General features: G+C 39.6%; 5 protein-coding genes across 10 annotated transcripts in view; 2 read left to right on the forward strand and 3 right to left on the reverse strand.

The window, feature by feature from the left end:
- Window positions 1-2,005, forward strand: part of LOC133013523 (titin-like) — a 32,349-nt gene extending 30,344 nt beyond the window's left edge. For all 6 annotated transcript variants that reach the window (XM_061080490.1, XM_061080485.1, XM_061080489.1 and 3 more), the window contains one exon: window positions 259-2,005. In XM_061080490.1, the coding sequence (XP_060936473.1) occupies window positions 259-288 (30 nt within the window). In that variant the 3' untranslated portion in view covers window positions 289-2,005. The remainder of the gene's footprint in view (window positions 1-258) is intronic.
- Window positions 2,006-2,052: 47 nt separating this feature from the next.
- Window positions 2,053-5,408, reverse strand: LOC133013526 (casein kinase II subunit beta-like). Its single transcript, XM_061080493.1, has 7 exons — window positions 5,341-5,408; window positions 4,900-4,972; window positions 3,757-3,859; window positions 3,554-3,669; window positions 3,394-3,469; window positions 3,096-3,285; window positions 2,053-2,846 (listed from the first exon to the last, which is right to left on the reverse strand). The coding sequence occupies exons 2-7, from the start codon at window positions 4,969-4,971 to the stop codon at window positions 2,756-2,758; spliced, it is 648 nt and encodes a 215-aa protein (XP_060936476.1). The 5' UTR covers window position 4,972; window positions 5,341-5,408; the 3' UTR covers window positions 2,053-2,755.
- Window positions 5,245-7,383, reverse strand: LOC133013527 (allograft inflammatory factor 1-like). The gene is made up of 6 exons (XM_061080494.1): window positions 7,304-7,383; window positions 7,109-7,170; window positions 6,959-7,025; window positions 6,657-6,698; window positions 6,362-6,527; window positions 5,245-6,036 (listed from the first exon to the last, which is right to left on the reverse strand). Exons 1-6 carry the CDS (start codon window positions 7,320-7,322, stop codon window positions 5,949-5,951), a joined length of 444 nt encoding a protein of 147 aa, XP_060936477.1. The 5' UTR covers window positions 7,323-7,383; the 3' UTR covers window positions 5,245-5,948.
- A 382-nt stretch (window positions 7,384-7,765) lies between these two features.
- LOC133014494 (junctional adhesion molecule-like) lies at window positions 7,766-10,702 on the forward strand. The gene is made up of 8 exons (XM_061081756.1): window positions 7,766-8,141; window positions 8,436-8,756; window positions 8,842-9,108; window positions 9,206-9,256; window positions 9,336-9,521; window positions 9,607-9,657; window positions 9,764-9,826; window positions 9,914-10,702. Exons 1-8 carry the CDS (start codon window positions 8,075-8,077, stop codon window positions 9,922-9,924), a joined length of 1,017 nt encoding a protein of 338 aa, XP_060937739.1. The 5' UTR covers window positions 7,766-8,074; the 3' UTR covers window positions 9,925-10,702.
- Window positions 10,703-13,692: 2,990 nt separating this feature from the next.
- Window positions 13,693-17,557, reverse strand: LOC133013525 (steroid 21-hydroxylase). The gene is made up of 12 exons (XM_061080492.1): window positions 17,416-17,557; window positions 17,086-17,247; window positions 16,913-17,002; window positions 16,668-16,822; window positions 16,411-16,506; window positions 16,038-16,148; window positions 15,847-15,933; window positions 15,485-15,568; window positions 15,269-15,382; window positions 15,016-15,182; window positions 14,037-14,140; window positions 13,693-13,949 (listed from the first exon to the last, which is right to left on the reverse strand). The coding sequence occupies exons 1-12, from the start codon at window positions 17,522-17,524 to the stop codon at window positions 13,693-13,695; spliced, it is 1,536 nt and encodes a 511-aa protein (XP_060936475.1). The 5' UTR covers window positions 17,525-17,557.
- Between the last annotated feature and the right edge of the window lie 280 nt (window positions 17,558-17,837).

A 17,837-nucleotide genomic window follows, 5' to 3' on the forward strand; every position in this document is an offset into this window, starting at 1 on the left:
TATTAACAGTATATATATATTGGCTTCACCTTTTGGAGCTGTCATGTCGGCCATCTTTATCTTTGTCTATAGCTGGGAGCAATGACTTTGTGGAGCCCTTATGCTAAGCTAAACTAATCTGCTGCTAGCTGTAGCTTTATATTTAAAAGACATCAGCTGTAGTCATGATCTTCTCATCTAACTCTTGACAGCAACGTGTTTAACTTTCTAATAATGATGATGATGAAGCTGACCCTTTTGACTTTTCCCGTCTTGCAGAAGAAACATGGCGGAGCTTCAGCATTGTAACTGAATCACCACTTTCATTTATTCCTTGGACTCTCCACGTCCGCCCCCCCGTGATCGGAGTGCAGCGATCAGCACGCACTGACCAGCTCTATCTACGCACACAAATACCCCAAAAGAAATATCTCACACATCTGCAACTAAATCTAATAACTTGAGTAGACGAAATGTTTGTTGAATCTTTTTTTTTTTTCAGTCGGAATGCTCATTGTAGGTAGACGGCGGCAGCACAGATGTTCAGTTCTTGTTAAATGCTTTTCCTGATGTTCGAAGAATACGCTTAGCAAATACACTTCTGTTGGTTGAAAGACAACATTTTCAGTTATGTCATCTCAGTTCTGTTTGCTTTTAAACGCTTTTAATTTCCTAGTTGTTTTTAAATTGTTAATTTTATACAAACGCACTGTCGCCATGCTAGTTTAGACACAGTTTCCAGCATTTATCCCCTTGGTGCTGCGAGGGAACGTTAAGACTACATTCAAGGTAACTCTTGCTGTTTGCTGGTCTATTTAATTCAGGGGAGACCTTTTTTTTTTTTTATGAAATGACATACCTCACATTAATATGTGAACAAAGATATTCTGTGCTTTGGACAGTTTGTTCGCTTTGTTCACTGCTCAGGTACAAAAACGAAAACCTAAAATATTTTCTTTTTCCAAACCAGCGAAGGAAACGGTAGCCTACACATTGTAAAGTTTGAATTACAAATTGATCTATTTTGAAATATTTCTCTATTTTATAGAATTGATGCTTTTATAGTATTTGTACAAATGAGGTTTTTAAGTTATTCATATCCATCTTCTCATGAAATTGTAGGTTGCCAATGTGCTGTTTACCGAATCTTAAGTCTTGCCTGACGCCCTGAATCATTCTTATTCGTTTCCTCTTGTAGTCCACCAAGTTTATCAAACCTTTTCACAATTTTCGTGTGACAATGGAGTGCTTCCCACAGCCATGTTTTATTCAGTAGCATAGAAGTCATAACTGCTTTCAATATATTTGGTTGATTTAAAAAAAAAGAAGAAGAAAGTCTGTTTATCTCAGGTTTTGATATTCTTTGTAAGACTACAGACCTCCATGACTATGTGGAATGTCCATATATGTATATCCATCCCTGTTACCCTACCTACATGTACATTTATGTTCAGCTGAGTGAGGTCAATTAATATAAAAGCTTGTCTTTCACGGTAAACACATGTATAAGAGGTGAAGGCAGCTGTCCCTGTATATGTGGCTTTTCTCTCATAGGAGCACAAGTTGTCTTTTTTACATGTTCTACTATACAGTAATTTATTTGTAAAGTAGGAAATGTTTCATGTGAGTTGATGTACTGTGATGTTTCAACACAAGCTGGTTTCCACTGAAGATGTCACAATGTTAAATATTCCATTCATTATCAACCAAGTTTGTAAAAGCCTTTTTACCATATACTCTTAGTAGATTTGCTCTCTCACTTGCTGTTATCCTGGATCTTTCCATAGAGGTGGAAATACTTTAAAAATATACGGATCCCTTTTTAGATAGAATGTTTGTTAGCAAACTTTTTTTTTAAACCAAAAAAGAAGTTATTGTAGTTACATGGACAACAACAGCAAACTCCCCTGGAAGAAATTGTAGAATTCCACTTGAAGAAATTTAGTTTTTAGATGATGGAAAATATTGTTGCTTTGTGACTTATCCGTCTTTTTATGAAAAAAAATAAAATATGCATTATTTTGCATTCCGGTGGGCTGTGTATGTGTGAAGCACATGTGAATGAGATCTTGGTAAGAGATAAATATTTAATGCCATTTACTTTTCTCATAGTGGATGTTGCCCCATGTTCAATCAAAATGTCTCGATTGCGATGTTAACAGGATGAAACTACAAATATACAAAATAAGCCTAAGAATCTAGAGCAAACACAGCCAGTGAATTTCAAGGGAACTAAACAGTGTCAAAACAAAAGTGATATCAAACCTAGGTCCATTTAAAAATGAGCTCTTACTCCATTTGATTTTCATACTTTCTTAGAAATATCACCTTATACATACACATTGCAATTAACAGAATACAATCTCATGCACATTCTAATATTTGCTCTGCAGTACAAGTGAATATGATTTTTAAGCATTTTAATTATAACTTGTAAGTATTGAAAGCTATCGGGGGGGAGGTGGTGACATTTCCTGTTACATTCAATCAACTGCAAATAAACCACAAAGAAGCAAAGTGCTGCCTTCAGTTAAAGCAACTTCTGCTCAAAACAAACCCTAAAATGTTCAGTTGAAAAATCAATAAAGATATTGATACTTTAGGAATAATTACATGTTTAATACAGAAAAACTTGTTGAAAAAACTGTGAAAATGTGTATTGACAGATGTGTTTGGAGAACTGTATGGGCATTTATTGGGAGTATATAATCTATTGCTCCAAACGAGTAGTAAACGACAAAGTCCTTGAGTCCACCATCTTTGTGAAAGCGGAGCTCTAGCGAATTGTCTTGACTGGGCTCTTGAAACTTGATGCAGCCTGAAGTTGAAGTTGATAAGCCATCGGGTGAATCTTGAAACCGTAAAGCCTACAAAAAACAAAAATATGATCACTTCCTGGACACAGAGATTTCTTAGTACTGATATCAGTCAGTAAACAATCCACATTATTTGCAAGAATAAATATCTGGTGCAGGTTCAGCCTTTCGATCATTATCACTACATTAAACTGATGAAAACATGTTCAGAAAAGCATAGCGTGTGAAAGAAGGTCTTGGTCAATGCTGGATAACATCAATAATAATAATAAGTGACAGGAAGTGTCAAGTCAAACAGACCTTGGCACAAACTGGTTGGCTGGTCGCTTTGAACGATACTCTGGGTGCACCATGAACAGCATGTGGGGGAACCCTGTTCCAAAGTAGGCTCCATCTGTGTGGTGATGTCTGGAGGATTTGGGGGTGTACACGTCCATGCACTTTGGGCAGTACAGCTTCACCATTGCTTCTCCTGGGATGTCTGACAAACCTACACCAGACAGGAGATAGATGATGCAATTAGTCTTAGTCACAAAGTTACGTGCGGCATGGTTCTTGCATAGGTTTATTGTGAAGTCTGAGAAAAAGTCTGACTTACCAATAGGAAGCATGGGCTGATTCTCACAATAGACTCTGGGGCAATAGCCAAAATCCCCTTGCTGATACTTTTCCAACTACGGAGAGCAACACATTTAGAAATCAGTGCTTTCATGACGTAAGAATGTGAAGTTAGATGAGCAAGTGAAGCAGCAGCCCACCATTTGTGCAATGCCTCGGTTTGTGAGGATGTAACGTGCATGTATGAGCCCGTAGAGCATCTCTGCAGCCTGCTCGATCAGGTCGCTCTGGTTCGGGTTGTCTTCGAGTTCCTCATCTGTCAGTTAAAAGAAACTCGGGCAGTTAAATCTCTTCTCACCACTTTGTCTAATTTTACACGACAACTTCCTTAAGGGTTTCTCACCTGGCTCCAAATCGAGAATCATGTCCAGAGCCTGACGATAGTGAGGCACCTGCTCATTCAAACCTGTCAGGTTGAATTTGTCCTGTATGTAGTCCTCATCGACCTGTAACGCAGCAGTGGGAGACCATGAATGGCAGTAATGACTGTGGCAGCAGCACATTGTCACGGCACACTGGTTTGGAAACATTACATAAGAGCTTAACTGGATTACTTTGATACTGCCAATAAGGAAAGCACAGGGTTAAAATTAGAGTTTGAACTGTGGCTCACACTGATGCCAACAGACTCCACTGTTCCTAGTATTGTTATTCTAAGTGTTCCTTTAACATTTCTCATTAAGGTGCTTTGTGAGTCTGGCTCCATGTGCTTCAGTGGGAAAGATTAGCAGCAAATAGCAGTTGATTGAACTGTAGGTCCCTATGTACGACTACAGAGTGGTAGTGATTACATTATTGCTAACTTGTGAAACAACAGGAAATGAAATGTGTTACACAGGAAGTCCAGAAGTACCCATTTCTCATTTTTATCACAAGTTACATCTGATATTAAATCTGTTTCCTCTGGACCAAAGTAAATACTGAAAGGGGATGTGATTTTTTTTTTGGGGGGGGGGGGGGTGTTGTGAAAATGAAATGACACTAACTAGAAATAGAAAATAAGGAGTTATTGTTTCCATTTACGTGTAATTTAATCAGTAAGTACTTACTATGATATTTTTAGCCAGCTAATAATTTTGATTGTTTTGAATTGGACATTTTCACCCAATCTTCATTGCAGACTTACATTGCATTTTTATATAATCTTGGGTTATGATGAGTCATGTTTATGATTCACCCACTGGTTATTAGTAATGTTCACATAAGGAGACAATGGCTAAACAACTAAATTCAGTTAACCATTACATAAAACAGTCTTCTGTCTTTTAAAGTTCTTTAAGTCCAGATTAATTTATTGATTGACAGATTTTTATTTACGATTAAACAAGTATTTTAGTGGTTACTCGTTGCAGCTCCACACACAGGACAGTAAACTCCTTGTGTTTGACGTGTAGAAGTGGCTTCGTGCTGCCTGAGGTGCTGAGCTGTCACAGCCCGAGGATAGGAAGAGGAGGTTTTAAGATGGACATGCATCCAGGAAACTGACCTCACAGAAGAACTCATTCCCCCTCAGTCCACAGAACCAGGAGATCCACGACACCTCCTCTGAGCTGCTCATCCTGCTCACGGACCCAAACACAGTGGTTAGCTCGAGGCTAACGAACAGTCTAGCGCTGTCAGCATTACAAGCACGGGTTCAACATTATATTTACACAATATGAGCTACAAGCCAAACAGTTGCTTATCGACTATGCGATGTGACTTGTGTATAATCTTAAATGTACCTGTGTGTGTGTGTGTGTGTGTGTGATCTGCTGCTTGTGTTAGCTCTGGATTTACACGCTAGCTTGTTTGCTAGCAGGGATTAACTAAAAAAAGAAGACGCCCAGCAGACGGTGTGGAAATGATTTATTCTAAGTGCAGCATGTATAAACGAGTCCTCTCTGTTGCGTGTAAACTGCTGTTCGTATTAAATCACTTTACTCACCTTCTCTAGATTAATAAACATAAACTTTACAGCTCGTTTCCTATGACCTCGTTCACCGGAAGACAAACGCGGCTTCCGGTCATCCGGAGTTTTCAAAATATAGCCACAGGAACAGGAATTAAACCACAGAATAAAAACCTTTATTTATTTTCTCTTCTTTTATTTCTATTTCAATTAGTTCAAATCAACTTTTTTGAAACAGAAATTGCAATTTTTCTTTATTTTGATGTCTTTGAAAAATAATAAATTCTACAGTTTCCTCTTTTTTCAGTTACTTTCTATTATATGTATATAGATTTTGTTATTTTTCGAATAACATTTCATCACAAAAACATTTAAAGCAAAAATAGAGCAAATCAAAATATAACATACATTTATATTTTATGTTTAACTTATCACCAGGTTGTAGGTACAGTATGGTTTTGTAGTATTAAAGCTTCTGTCATAATCACACAACACAGAATGCACAAATATTTTTATGTAGATTCAGTTATTTAATACAAAAGTTTTAGATTTTCCTCTATTGACATGAATTTTAAAGCATTTAGGAGTTAACATAAAAAAAGAGTCTCGATGAGACTCATTCCAGGTTAGGATGGAGAGCTTGTTCAAGGCAGGTCTGAGATTTTTTTGCGACGAGGTGGTCCAACATCCTTCTGCTCCTGTTCCTTCCCCATGCATTCAAATGCTAAGATCCTTCAATGAAGAAAATGACAAGTCAGCTGATTTAAAATATATTGTTGTAAAGTTTTGACAGATTTTGATTCAGAAAAACAGGCATGTTAAGCCTGATTTTTTCTTTTCAGTTTTTCATGTTTAAAGACTGAGACACTAGTTGATTTTGGTAACCCATTTCTAATTTGATCAGCTGGATTTCGACCAAAGGCAATCAACCTACCCAATAACGTCATACAAATTTCAGAATTTTCAAAACACAGCTTTAGTTTTGCAATTGTTGAACAGTACTAAACCTCCTATTACCCAACTTTGGGTTTTCTGCCACTCTCTTTTTAATACTCACAGTTTTAGTATTGCATTTCTTTTTCCCAGCATCATTTTCAGGAAGTCATTGTAGCCAAAAGTGTCTTTCGACGTCCCTCCAACCACCTCTGACATCATCTTTTTCAGCTCCAGGTGAGTCTTGGCCAGACCCAATTTTTCCAACATTCGTTTTAACCCCATTATATCTGTGAAATTATTATACTGATTATTACAGATTTATACAAACACATATTCTGTGAATAGACATTTATTCTGGGCCACAACTGTGAGCAGAAGTTGCCTGATGTGGCAAAACAAAAAAAAATGTGGCTTACCTATTTCTCCTTTGTCATTCATATCAAACTCCATGTATTTTTCTGCAATACAAGAAAACACAATCTCATTCAAAGTTCACAGTCCACCAAATAAAACATTGAACAGAATTCCTCTGTGAATGCTTTAGTCCCATAGTCGACTTGTCTACTACCTGCGACCAAACATTTTATAGGCAAACATTGGGAAAAAAATTGTGATCATTACATACACATAGTATACAAAATACATGAACCATAAAATAAAGAAAACACTGTGGGAAAGGAAACATTGGAATATAGATTAGTGGCCCTTAAATACTCACTTTTGAACATTTCAAGCTTTGAGGCAAGCTCTTCCTCTTCTGCATATTGGGGATCTGAAAGAAAGGCCTGGAGGAACACAAGGGAACAAATAAACTTAACTTTAACCTGGGGAATTTATTACTAACATGGTAACTTTCAGTTCAACACACCTCATTAACAGAGGTCAGTTTTTCTTCCTGTTGAGACTTGAGGACGCCGTAGGCTTTACCACCTGTGAGAAACCAACAAATTATCAATTCAAGAAATAAACAACTTACTATTGTTTTAACTGCACTTGCAAAATTAAAGAATTTAAAGATGACAATATGACAAACAAACACAGTGTGGGAAAAAGTCTGACTAACCTTGAGCCCTGCTGTCCATTGCTTTGCACAGAGCTGAGAGACTGTGGAAACTCCACTGAGACACAGAGAAAGTCTTTCGATGGTACTTTTGTAAATCGAGCCAAAAGAGGAAGTGAAGTGACAAAGTTTCGGTTTGCATCGGTGAGGTTCCTACGTCGTATTTAAGGTTACAGCAAATTGAGGTCAAAATGGGGAGGCATAATGTGCCAGTAAGTCTGAATTTGACCAGACGAGGAAGTAAAAAGCTCTGTTGTAACACTTCATTGAGAGATGTTTGCTTACAGGATAAATACTGTGTAATGGCTGAGGATAGACTTATTCGAATGTGTATGCTCTTATAAGATCTGTTGAAATTTTAATTAGGTCAGAAAAAAAGATCAGAGCTAAATACACATTAATTGATTCGCTTAGGAGGCTTTTTTTCTGCAAAAGTACATTTTTTGTTAAAGAGGAAAGTTTCAAGGAGTCAATTCCTCTTTCTTTTTTCACTTTCTCTGCTCACATTTAACCATGAGGCCCATGTGCAACGTATAATATGTACTTTATTGTGGCCAGTGGTCAGGTTGATGTAATGCTTAGTCCTGGCTACATGGTGGCGCTATTAGCCACGTAAACGAGTAAACTGGGGAACATCTCACTGTGCAGGTAGTTTCTGTACTGAGACTTTTGTGGGACTTAAAGAACTGAAAATAGGTGGAGACAAAAAAAACACCAGCAGACACACCAGCATATCTAAAGGATATCAGCCTTTTGTCTGGACTTGCACGGAGAATGGCAGCGTTTTCTCCACAGTGTCTCTTGTTGTCGGGTCTGGTAATGATGGTATCAGACTGCAGAGGTGAGTGGATCATTGAATAATCTTAATCAGATTTAATCAGGGAATCTGATTTATTTCTTATCAGTAGACAATACTCCTTTTGCAGTATTCAGTATATACTATAACAGTTTGATAACTACAAAGGTATAAAGTATTGTTAAAAGTATATTTGATAAATGTTTTGTGCAATCTATGATAATCTGTTTTATATTTCTGATACTGAAAGCAAATCATTTTCAAATACACTAAACAATATTTCCTCTATGTGCTTCTCTAAATCTGATCTTTACTTTGCGGGTGGTTACCACTTCAAAGCCGACTCACCATTGACTGTAACGGCTTTTCGAGAAGAAGATGCAACTCTCCCTTGTGTCAAAGCAAACATGACGGATCCAAAGAGCGGCTACAGAGTCAGGTGGATGAAGCAGTCCACAGACACTGGTCGGATGGAAGATGTCCTGGTCTGGCCTTCTCCATCCCAGCACGACAAACGTGTGAAGTGGGAAGTGGATGGGGAAGGACACATGTCTCTCCTTTTCTCAAATGTACAAAAATCTGATGAGGGACTCTACAGCTGTGAAATGTGCCAAGGCTGGGACTGCACGCGGGTCAAAAACACATCTTTAGTAGTGAAAGGTGAGATGACACGTTTTATTCTCATTATGTTGAAAATAAATCACAAATGATTCACTTTTAAAAAAAATAATCTCTCCACTTTCAGACTGCAAAGTCCTGCCAGCATTGAAGGCAACACCCAGCACAACCATCGAACTGAAATGCCCAGTGGACGTTACACCAAGTCCCCAGAATATCTCCTGGTTTTTGATAAAAGGAGGTGAGCCTCAATCCCTCCCCTCTGGGCGGGTTCCAGTCAACCCAACATCACTGTTTATCCGGTCTGGGAGAGCAGGGGACAGCGAGTGGTACAGATGTAATTACACTTACAAGCAAACTCAACGCTGCTTTGACATCAGAATTCTAGTCCAAGGTAATTTCTTAAGCAACTATAGTTGGCATCATCATTAACACCAACAAATGACAATATACATAGCTATGCTTTTTCTGTTGCCTTTATTAATCTGAAGGTGCTGTCGAGGTCACACCGTCTCCGGTCACTGCAGCACAGACTCAGCAAGGTTTGTTTACTTTTTATATACTATACACTGTATTTATCTTGTTAGCTAATGTCTTTAATTCACGTCCTGTCTCCCTCAGCACTGACAAACACTGAATCTCTCTCAGAGAAGAGTCAGGAAGAGAGCGGGGGAACAGCTCACACAGTTGTGTCTTCAGTCGCTCTTGGGATTGTCGTCGCTGCTGCTGCAGTGATAGGAGTGGTCATTTACTGCTGCCGTAACACCCAGAGACTCCCACAGCAAACCCAGAGCTCACCAGCAGCAGGTCTGATCTGTGCACATGCTTCAGCTTTGACACGACTGCAGTGTGAAGTCTCCTGACAGCTGCTTTTTCCCTTGTTGTTGATCAGGGACACTGACGCAGTCTGACCATGTTTATGAGACTGTGCCATGCTCAGATGGTGAGCTCCGTGTTCCTCTCATTTCCTGCTTTGACTCAGTCACAGTGACACCCCCCCCCCAGCTTTGTTCAACTCTCCACTGACGACCTTTCATTTGATCTCACAGATCCTTTAAACCTACGAGTCAACAGTATCTACCGTCGATACGACAATGAAATCCCGATCACGTGTAAGTGGTACATTTAATATGAAATCACAGAAACATTCTCTTCATGATCAAATGACCAAATAACAACTTTTTTCTCCTTTATTGCAGTTCACTATTAAAAGCTGCTCAAGAAAAGAAGATGTTCCTGCTTGTTGTCTAATCTGGATGTGGACATTGATGCTGCATCTAAAGATATGTGACATCAGCTAAAACAAGAAGTTTTGAAGATATGAGACAGTTTAGTTTAGAAATACAATATTTTGGAGTTTGGATTTTGCTGTTTTTCTGCTTTCCCAGATACAGAAACAAATCGACACCTTAGGTTCGACCTGTTTATGTAGTAAGTGCAGTTTGAAGTTATGTCAAAAGAGCTAAAGTCCTGAACTAAACTGTATTTTTGTGTTGAAAAGAAGAGTAACTGTGCTCATATTCCCCATTTGTAACCGTCTATTTTACTTTAAATGAAATAAAAACATGATCTTTCATTAAAACCCTTAATCCGATTTGAAGATATATCTGTAGGTTGATAAATGATCACTAATTTCTTGAAAACTTGTTTTTTACTTCATTGATGGTTGTGAAATTGCTTCAGTTAGGTTACAATAGGGACAAAAACACAAAATAGAAAATTATCTAGTTCACAGCTTCTCAGGGTTGGTGGCTGCTTCTCTGTTGGATTCTTTTTTCTGTTGTAGTTCTGCATTATTTACATCCTCATACATGTGAGTCTGTGAAGAGGAATTGGAGAAGAGTTTTTCAGCTCGACAAAAAGATTCTGCAGCAATCTTTGTTTCTAGCATTATTTTCTTGTTATTGTCATCTACCATGTTTAGGGAACTGATGAGTGTGGGGTCAATTTTGTGCAGATACCAATAAAAGTCTGGATCAAATGTGAAATGTGGTTCCTCTACTGATTGACGTTCTAGTAACTTCAGTTTCCTCTTACGATTCCAATAGCTGACTGTTCATGTGCTGCAAAGAGAGATGAAGGAAAACCTCAGCCATCCAGGTAACGGTTCACTGACGTCAAGGCTCTTGTATCCTCATTATCGCCAGTTGAATCAGTACCTGCATCCTTGTTGCACTTCCTCTTAACTTAGACTACTCCAGCAGCTACACACATCACAAGGCCCAGAGGAAGGACTAACCATGATTGAGAGAATTAGTGTGTTACCGTGGTTTATCAAACCAATCTGCCGGATAGTTTGACCTCTTCCAGACCAGGTTAAGTTAAAGTCTGTCACATGTGTTAGTGCAGGTAACACGCACATCAGAGTGACATTATGTCCTTCTGCTCTGCACAGTGAAGTAGCTGTAAACACAAAACATACAGAGCAAAGATTTGATGGCAGTTAACGTGTATTGATTTAAAATTCCAGTGGGTAAGATTTAGCTGAAAGGGATCTATTGGCAGAAAGGGAATTTAAAATAATCCTGTCTCATCTAAATTGTACAAATTGTGGTTTTCTTCCCCGCAGAATGGGCCCTTTATATTTACATACTTTATATTTACATGGGGAGCAGTTCCTCCCTACGGTGGCTGCCATGTTTTTTTACAGTAGCCCAGACTGGACAAACTATAAATCTCTTGAATTTTTTGAACAACTGAAGGCTGCCACAGGTTCTCTGTCATGTTTAGAAGAGAAGGGTGAGGGGAAGGGTATTCAGCTGCAATGTGCAACTTCTCCACTAGAGGTCACTGAATTCTACACACTGCTCCTCTAAGTTGAACAGAGGTTATACTCACCATTGAGGGTGTGGAGTCTGATTTAGTTTGAAACTTTTTTCTCATCAGCGGCCTGTGAACACTGGTAGTCTCCTGCATTCAGAGCCGTCACTTCAGCAGTGACAAGTTTTTGTTCAAATGAAAGGCCTCTGATTGGTCCTTTAAACGTGAGCTATTGTGTCTGAGGGGTCTTCCACCCACTGCTCACCTCACACTTCCACTGACACAGAGAGAGGAAGTGCTGCTGCAGGAGAGTGACACTGACCCACCCACTGCAGCAAACACTTCCTCTACAGTCTACATACTGTTAACTCAGCTGATAGTGAATCTATGTGGAATGTTTCTTAAAACTGTTCAGTTCAATCGTTTTAATCATGTGTATTCATTTTACAGTTAACCATTTTGAAAATTAGGTCAAAGAGGAAACAAATTTAAATACATTTTCAAAAATTTTGTTTTTCATTCGTCTGATCGATTGTTTTCCAATTTTCTATTTTCCATATTGAAATATGAATTGATAACAGACACTTAAAGCCTGGATTTATCAAACCATATCCGACAATAAATTAACCACAGATAGAATTTATCAAAACAGATTAAGAAGAAAACCTTTTCATAATTATTGGTAATAGTTAATAATCATTTTGTCATTACCTGGTGACTGAACCCCAGCTGTTGTCCATGAGAGAGGAGACAGAGTTCCAGCAGAGAAAGAGAAGTAATCTTTCTTCTTTCACTCACAGGGTCCCTTCTCGTATAGATTTTCTTGCTCATTACCAAATCATCTAATAATTCATAATTCATAGTTCATAATCACACATTTACACATTTAACCCTAAACTGTGTCTCCATGAGGTTCTTCCTGTTGTGATTCTACTGTGATATGTTTCCTGTTTGTCACATGTTTAAGTAAATATAACTTTGTAGTAACTCATTTTGTCTCTGTCAACTGTTAAAAGACGGCTTGTGGTGAAAATACCAACACTTTTACAAACCAGAGCTGTAACATGAGAGCATGAGACACAACTTCTGTCATCACTTTCTGTAGCATGGTCCATGTTTGTCCACTGGGTGCTGCTGTCAGACCTAAACTATGGGCTGTGCATGTGTGGTGAAATGGCTTGACTGCAGTTTGGAAAATCCAAGCCCTCCGTTTTAAATATGTACTAGATGTATGAATTTTGGTAAACCCTCGTCTGTTACTGTGAGCCTTTAAACAGGCTCCGGGCGTGCTTTTACAAGGAAACATGATTAACAATTTGATCATCTTCAAATTTTGCCCTTGTGGTCTTCAGACTATGTTAATATGAGGACGTTTTTAGTTTTGGCGGATCTGGTCTGTGGTAGGGCATTCCTGTTTTTCGATGAAACAGGAAGTACTTAATAACTGACCTGTAAATAGTCAAACCTGTAACAAGCTTAACCTCAACACATCAGGACATAATTCAGTCTCAGCCACAGGACATGAGGACTTTACTGGAGGGTATAAGATCAGTCATGACTCCACAGTTCTCTGATTGTTTTAGACAGCAGCTGATCCAGGTTGTGCTTCCGTGTTATCTCCGTGTTATACCTTGATGTAATCCATGATGACTGTCATAGCACTGTCATAGCACTGTGCTAAACTGATCAGTACATGACTTCATGAATAAATCAAGTTTATTTATAAACACATTTAAAATATCCAAAAGTGAGTTGATCAAAGTGCTGTACAATAAAATATACAAAGACAAGTACAAGAATACATCAAAATACTACATTAAAACCTGCCCTGTAGAGTTTGCTTTGCCTGAAAATAAATTATTGCCTGGAACATGTCGACAGGTTATTCATACACGCAAAGTGAATATCACGGGTCAAAGTTCACCGAAAAAGGAAGTCCATGCTCTGCCACGCTGCAGTTTTCTCTGCCACAGGAAACGAAGTGTTGTACTGCCTCCTCACTCACACATATGAAGAGGAGGCAAAAGTTCACCACTGAAACATATGTGTACATGCGACTGGGCCCTAATGAACCCATGGAAATGCTGTTTTTAATCAAGATATCCACTTATTTAATTTAGCAAAACAAAGAAAAACTATTCATTCATATGCACAGAGACAAATTAATGTTTACGCTTCAAGTCAGCATATGCTTACCCTATGCAACTAACCCTAACCCTCAGGGATCAATCACAGGTCTTAGACGTGCTATAACTTTGTAGGACTTGACCTTGAGCACCACACTAGCAACTCCTCTCAGGTCGGGCAGAGGCGCCTCTCCTTCAGGAAGGACAAATTGGAAATCTCTCAGCAAGTAGGCCGTGAACAGAAAGAGTTCCATTTTGGCTACAGACTCCCCCAGGCAGAGCCGAGCCCCCCCACCGAAAGGCACCAGGGAGCGGGTGGTGGAGCCTCCTCCTCCTTCCAGAAAGCGCTCTGAGGGAGAGGGAGAAAGACTCTTCTTTATTTGAGGCCTGCTGTTGAGCCAAGTGAAAGGTATTTATCCAATAGTTTGAGCGGTACCTGGTCTGAAGCTGTATGGGTCAGTCCACACTGCGGGATCATGGTGAGCTCCAAAAAGATTAGGAATGATGACTGTGTTCTTAGGGATGAAATAACCTGCAATGCTGAATATGAGATTGTACATCTGTCATCATGCAAAGTGAAGAGCAGATCAAATATTGAACATAAATGTAACAGGAGAACACAAAATTAGTGAGTAAGAAATGTGTGTTCTGTTCCAGGCCTCACCGGAATCCCAAGGACTCAAGTGTTTGTTAGTATTGCAACACACTTCAAATTAATGCTTGTGATTTGTAGCTGTAGAAATATTTGAGTGGGTGTGCCATGCTTTTTGTTCTCTTTGTAATTTCCATGCCTGACATAATTGCTTTTCACAATATCGCTAAGTTGTTCTTTAATGTTTATGATAGGAGTGTGCATCAAATCAGATCCAAGTCTGTCCTGTTTCATTGTTGTTTTCTTATTTGGGGTAAATGTGTGTTTGTACCCGCTTGTACCAATGTCAAGAAAAGGCTCTGACCTACAGAGAAATTCTCTCTAGCACTCGTCACTCTTTTTGTGTCATTTCATTTCTTCTGCCAAAGAGGCTACGTTTTCACCTCTTTCTGTCTGTCTGTCTGTCTGTCTGTTTTTTTGTTGATGTTTGTTTGTGAGCAAAACCTACTCAACAGATTTCCCCACGAAACTTAGTGGAATAATGTGGGATGTGTCCAGGATGAACCCAATACATTTTTGGCTGATCCGGGAATTTCTTTCACTTTAGAAACACACACAGTTACGTGGGGCACATTTTAAGTTAAAGAGATTGAGGGTTTTTCTTTTGAACGATTTCTAAGAGTAGAATTCATGGATATTGATGAAACAAATCAGACATATTAAGTGGACTGATATATCCAGATCTAGAGAATTTAAATGTGGTTTCATATGGGGACTGTATGCGTTCTTCTAGTTGATGCTTGTTTCTCGTCGCTCTGCGGACCTGCTGTCTCTGATGGCTCTGTGCGGCACCGCCAACGGGGCAACGGGTCTCAGTCTGAGCACCTCGTTGATTAAAGAGGTCAGGACGGGGAGTCTGTGTCTGTCAGTGTACTTGGGATATCGGCTCTCCAGTATTGTGCACAACTCCTCATGCACCATGGTCTGCACCTGGAGATCAAAACAACGGAGGACAGGCATATGGATATGAACTTTGTAAATGCGTTCGATGTGTTTTAAGTCAAAGGGTTTCCTGCCTCGGGCCTGTGCAGAAGGAAGGCGACAGTCCAGTTCAGCCAGGCTGCGGTGGTCTCTGTTCCCCCGATGAGAAGATCCACGGTTGCCATGTGCATGTGAGTGTCTGTGAGGAGCTGCAGCAAACAGGTTAATAATATATAAAAACATCTTTAAATCCAGTTCATAGTCTGTTTCGATACATTTCATCTTGACCTCTCCTGGTCCTCACTCCTCACCACTCCTTGTCCTGTGTTGCACTGATCCTCGAGGCCCTGGAGGAGGGACCCTGTGATGGCGCCCTCGTTCTTATTGTCTTGTGACTGCACAGAAAACAAAGTCACAGCTCATCAATCTGAACATATGAGAGCTGGGATTCAACAACTTCTCTGCAAAGAATATTTGATTTGAAAGGGGAATCTATCTGAGATGATTTCTCATTATTATTCTTTCTACAGCTCTAAAAATCTACTTTTACATTAGCATCTGGAGGATTATGTGTCTCATTTTAACAAGCGATGTGTGAGCTGAGCATTGTAGCAGGATTAGCCCACCCGACACATTTTGATGCCTTTATTCTTTGGTATTTGTTGTTACCGACCTTGTAATTGTTGATATGTTGTTTTATGATCTCATCTCTCGTGGCCACCTCTCTCAGGAGCCGGGAGAACACTGGATTTGGAAGTTTCTTAGAGAGAGAACAGATGTTATAATGTGTGTGAGGTCCCATTGTAAACATGATGGTGACTCTCCTAATGATTCCTACAATCAGACGGGTTCATATCTACTGACCCTGAGCAGTGGGTAGGAGTCCAGAGCAGTGATCCAGGGTGAGCCCCACAGAGAAACTATTTTATTCAAACAGTTGTGCAGCTGATGCACCTCTGAGGAACTTTTGTCATACTACAAAAAAAACAGAGATTTGTGTTTTAATACTTCCTGCAAATGAAATGCACTGTAACAGAAACTGAGTAGCACCTTGTGAATACATAGGTAATAGAAGCTGCTAAAAAGAGGCAACATAAACAGTGGAATTCCCCGGTCTCCTGCATAAATAGGCACCGGCAGCTCCGCTCTGCCACAACGACAACTGCTCATTGATGAAAAGTTCATTTATAACTCTCCTTTTATACAGAAACCAAACTGGGAAGTGAAAAATACTCACTTCTTTTCCAAAAGCCAAAGTGGTGATGACATTACTGGCAGCCATTGAGAAATCCTCCGAGAGATCCACAGCATTTCCTTGATAATCCATCAAAACCTGAACAGTGACCAAACCACATTTTGCCTTTTTATGTGGCCACTTTGGAAACAGACGAACATCCAGTTTGTATTCTAGATCTATCCTTTATACTTTACAACTATTAAGATTTTAGATTAGCTTGATGTGTCCATACAATCTATTCCTCTTGTCATTTATACCTTTCTCAGAAACAAGGCCTGTCTCTCGATCACGTTATGCAACGATTGTTGACAGCAGCGCTGCAACGTGCTGTGGACGAGGCGCCGATGGGCCCTCCACTCCTCATTATAATCCCCAAGAGAGATGGTGCGCCCTCCTCCAGACACAGTGTCACCTGATACAAGTCAGTAAAGGTTTCAAGGACATACTGTAACTCATTACTCATGTATGGTACTACATGGAAAAAACTATTTAAGTAGTTTACCCGTGTATGAGATTGGTCTCCCTGCAAAGTCAGACCATTTCTTCACCAGTGCTTCTCTTATAAATTCACTACTGTTAAGCACCACCATGGCTGAAAGAAAAACAGGGGTTTGGTGTGGTAGTCATCTCAACCTGATAACAACAATATTCAGTAAAGAAATCTGAAAGGATTACTTGAGTTTCCCAATTTCAGCCTGTAAATGTTCCCGTAGCGTTTTGCCAAATTGGTGAGGTGAATTGGCAGATGATCATGTGTCAGCTCCATCATGTTGCCGATGAGAAAGTGGCCGGGGGGACCTGGGAGCGAGGGAGATGAGGAGCTGGGGAGACGTCCAGGTGGAGCGTCTGGGCAGAGTTAGTACATAGAAAGGTAAGATGGAGAGAGAGGGAGAGGATGATGGAAAATTATATAAACCCATTTTACCAATAATCAAGTTCTGTGATCTAATATAGGTAACTAATATTGATTCTTAATAGGGAAATACAACCAGTGCAGTCAAATATGCATATGAGCATATTTTCCTGTTGACTTACCTCCCATGTGATTCCCCTGAACAGATTCGTCTCTCCGAGCTGAGATGAAGCTGAGTACCATCAGCAGCAGTAAAACCATGAACACAGCTCCCACACTGACCACTGAGAGCTCCATGCTGGGACTTATTGCTGGTGTCCCACTGCAGAAAGCAGATGGTCATGCTGCTCGTTCCATTTATTGTCACTTCAACCCTCTCGCAGCATGCATGACTGCTTAATGATGTTTTCACAAAAAAATTCAAGGATGTCTAAATATTTTCTTGGTCATGATATCGTCCGATTAGATGAATGCATCACACGTAACAAGAGTTAGCCTGATAAACACTGCAGCTACGTGCTGAAGGGCAAAACAACACATCTGAGCTGACACAGACTTTAGTTTATTTTGCCGG

This window comes from Limanda limanda, chromosome 11, assembly GCF_963576545.1.
Source record: "Limanda limanda chromosome 11, fLimLim1.1, whole genome shotgun sequence".
Lineage (NCBI taxonomy): Eukaryota > Metazoa > Chordata > Actinopteri > Pleuronectiformes > Pleuronectidae > Limanda > Limanda limanda.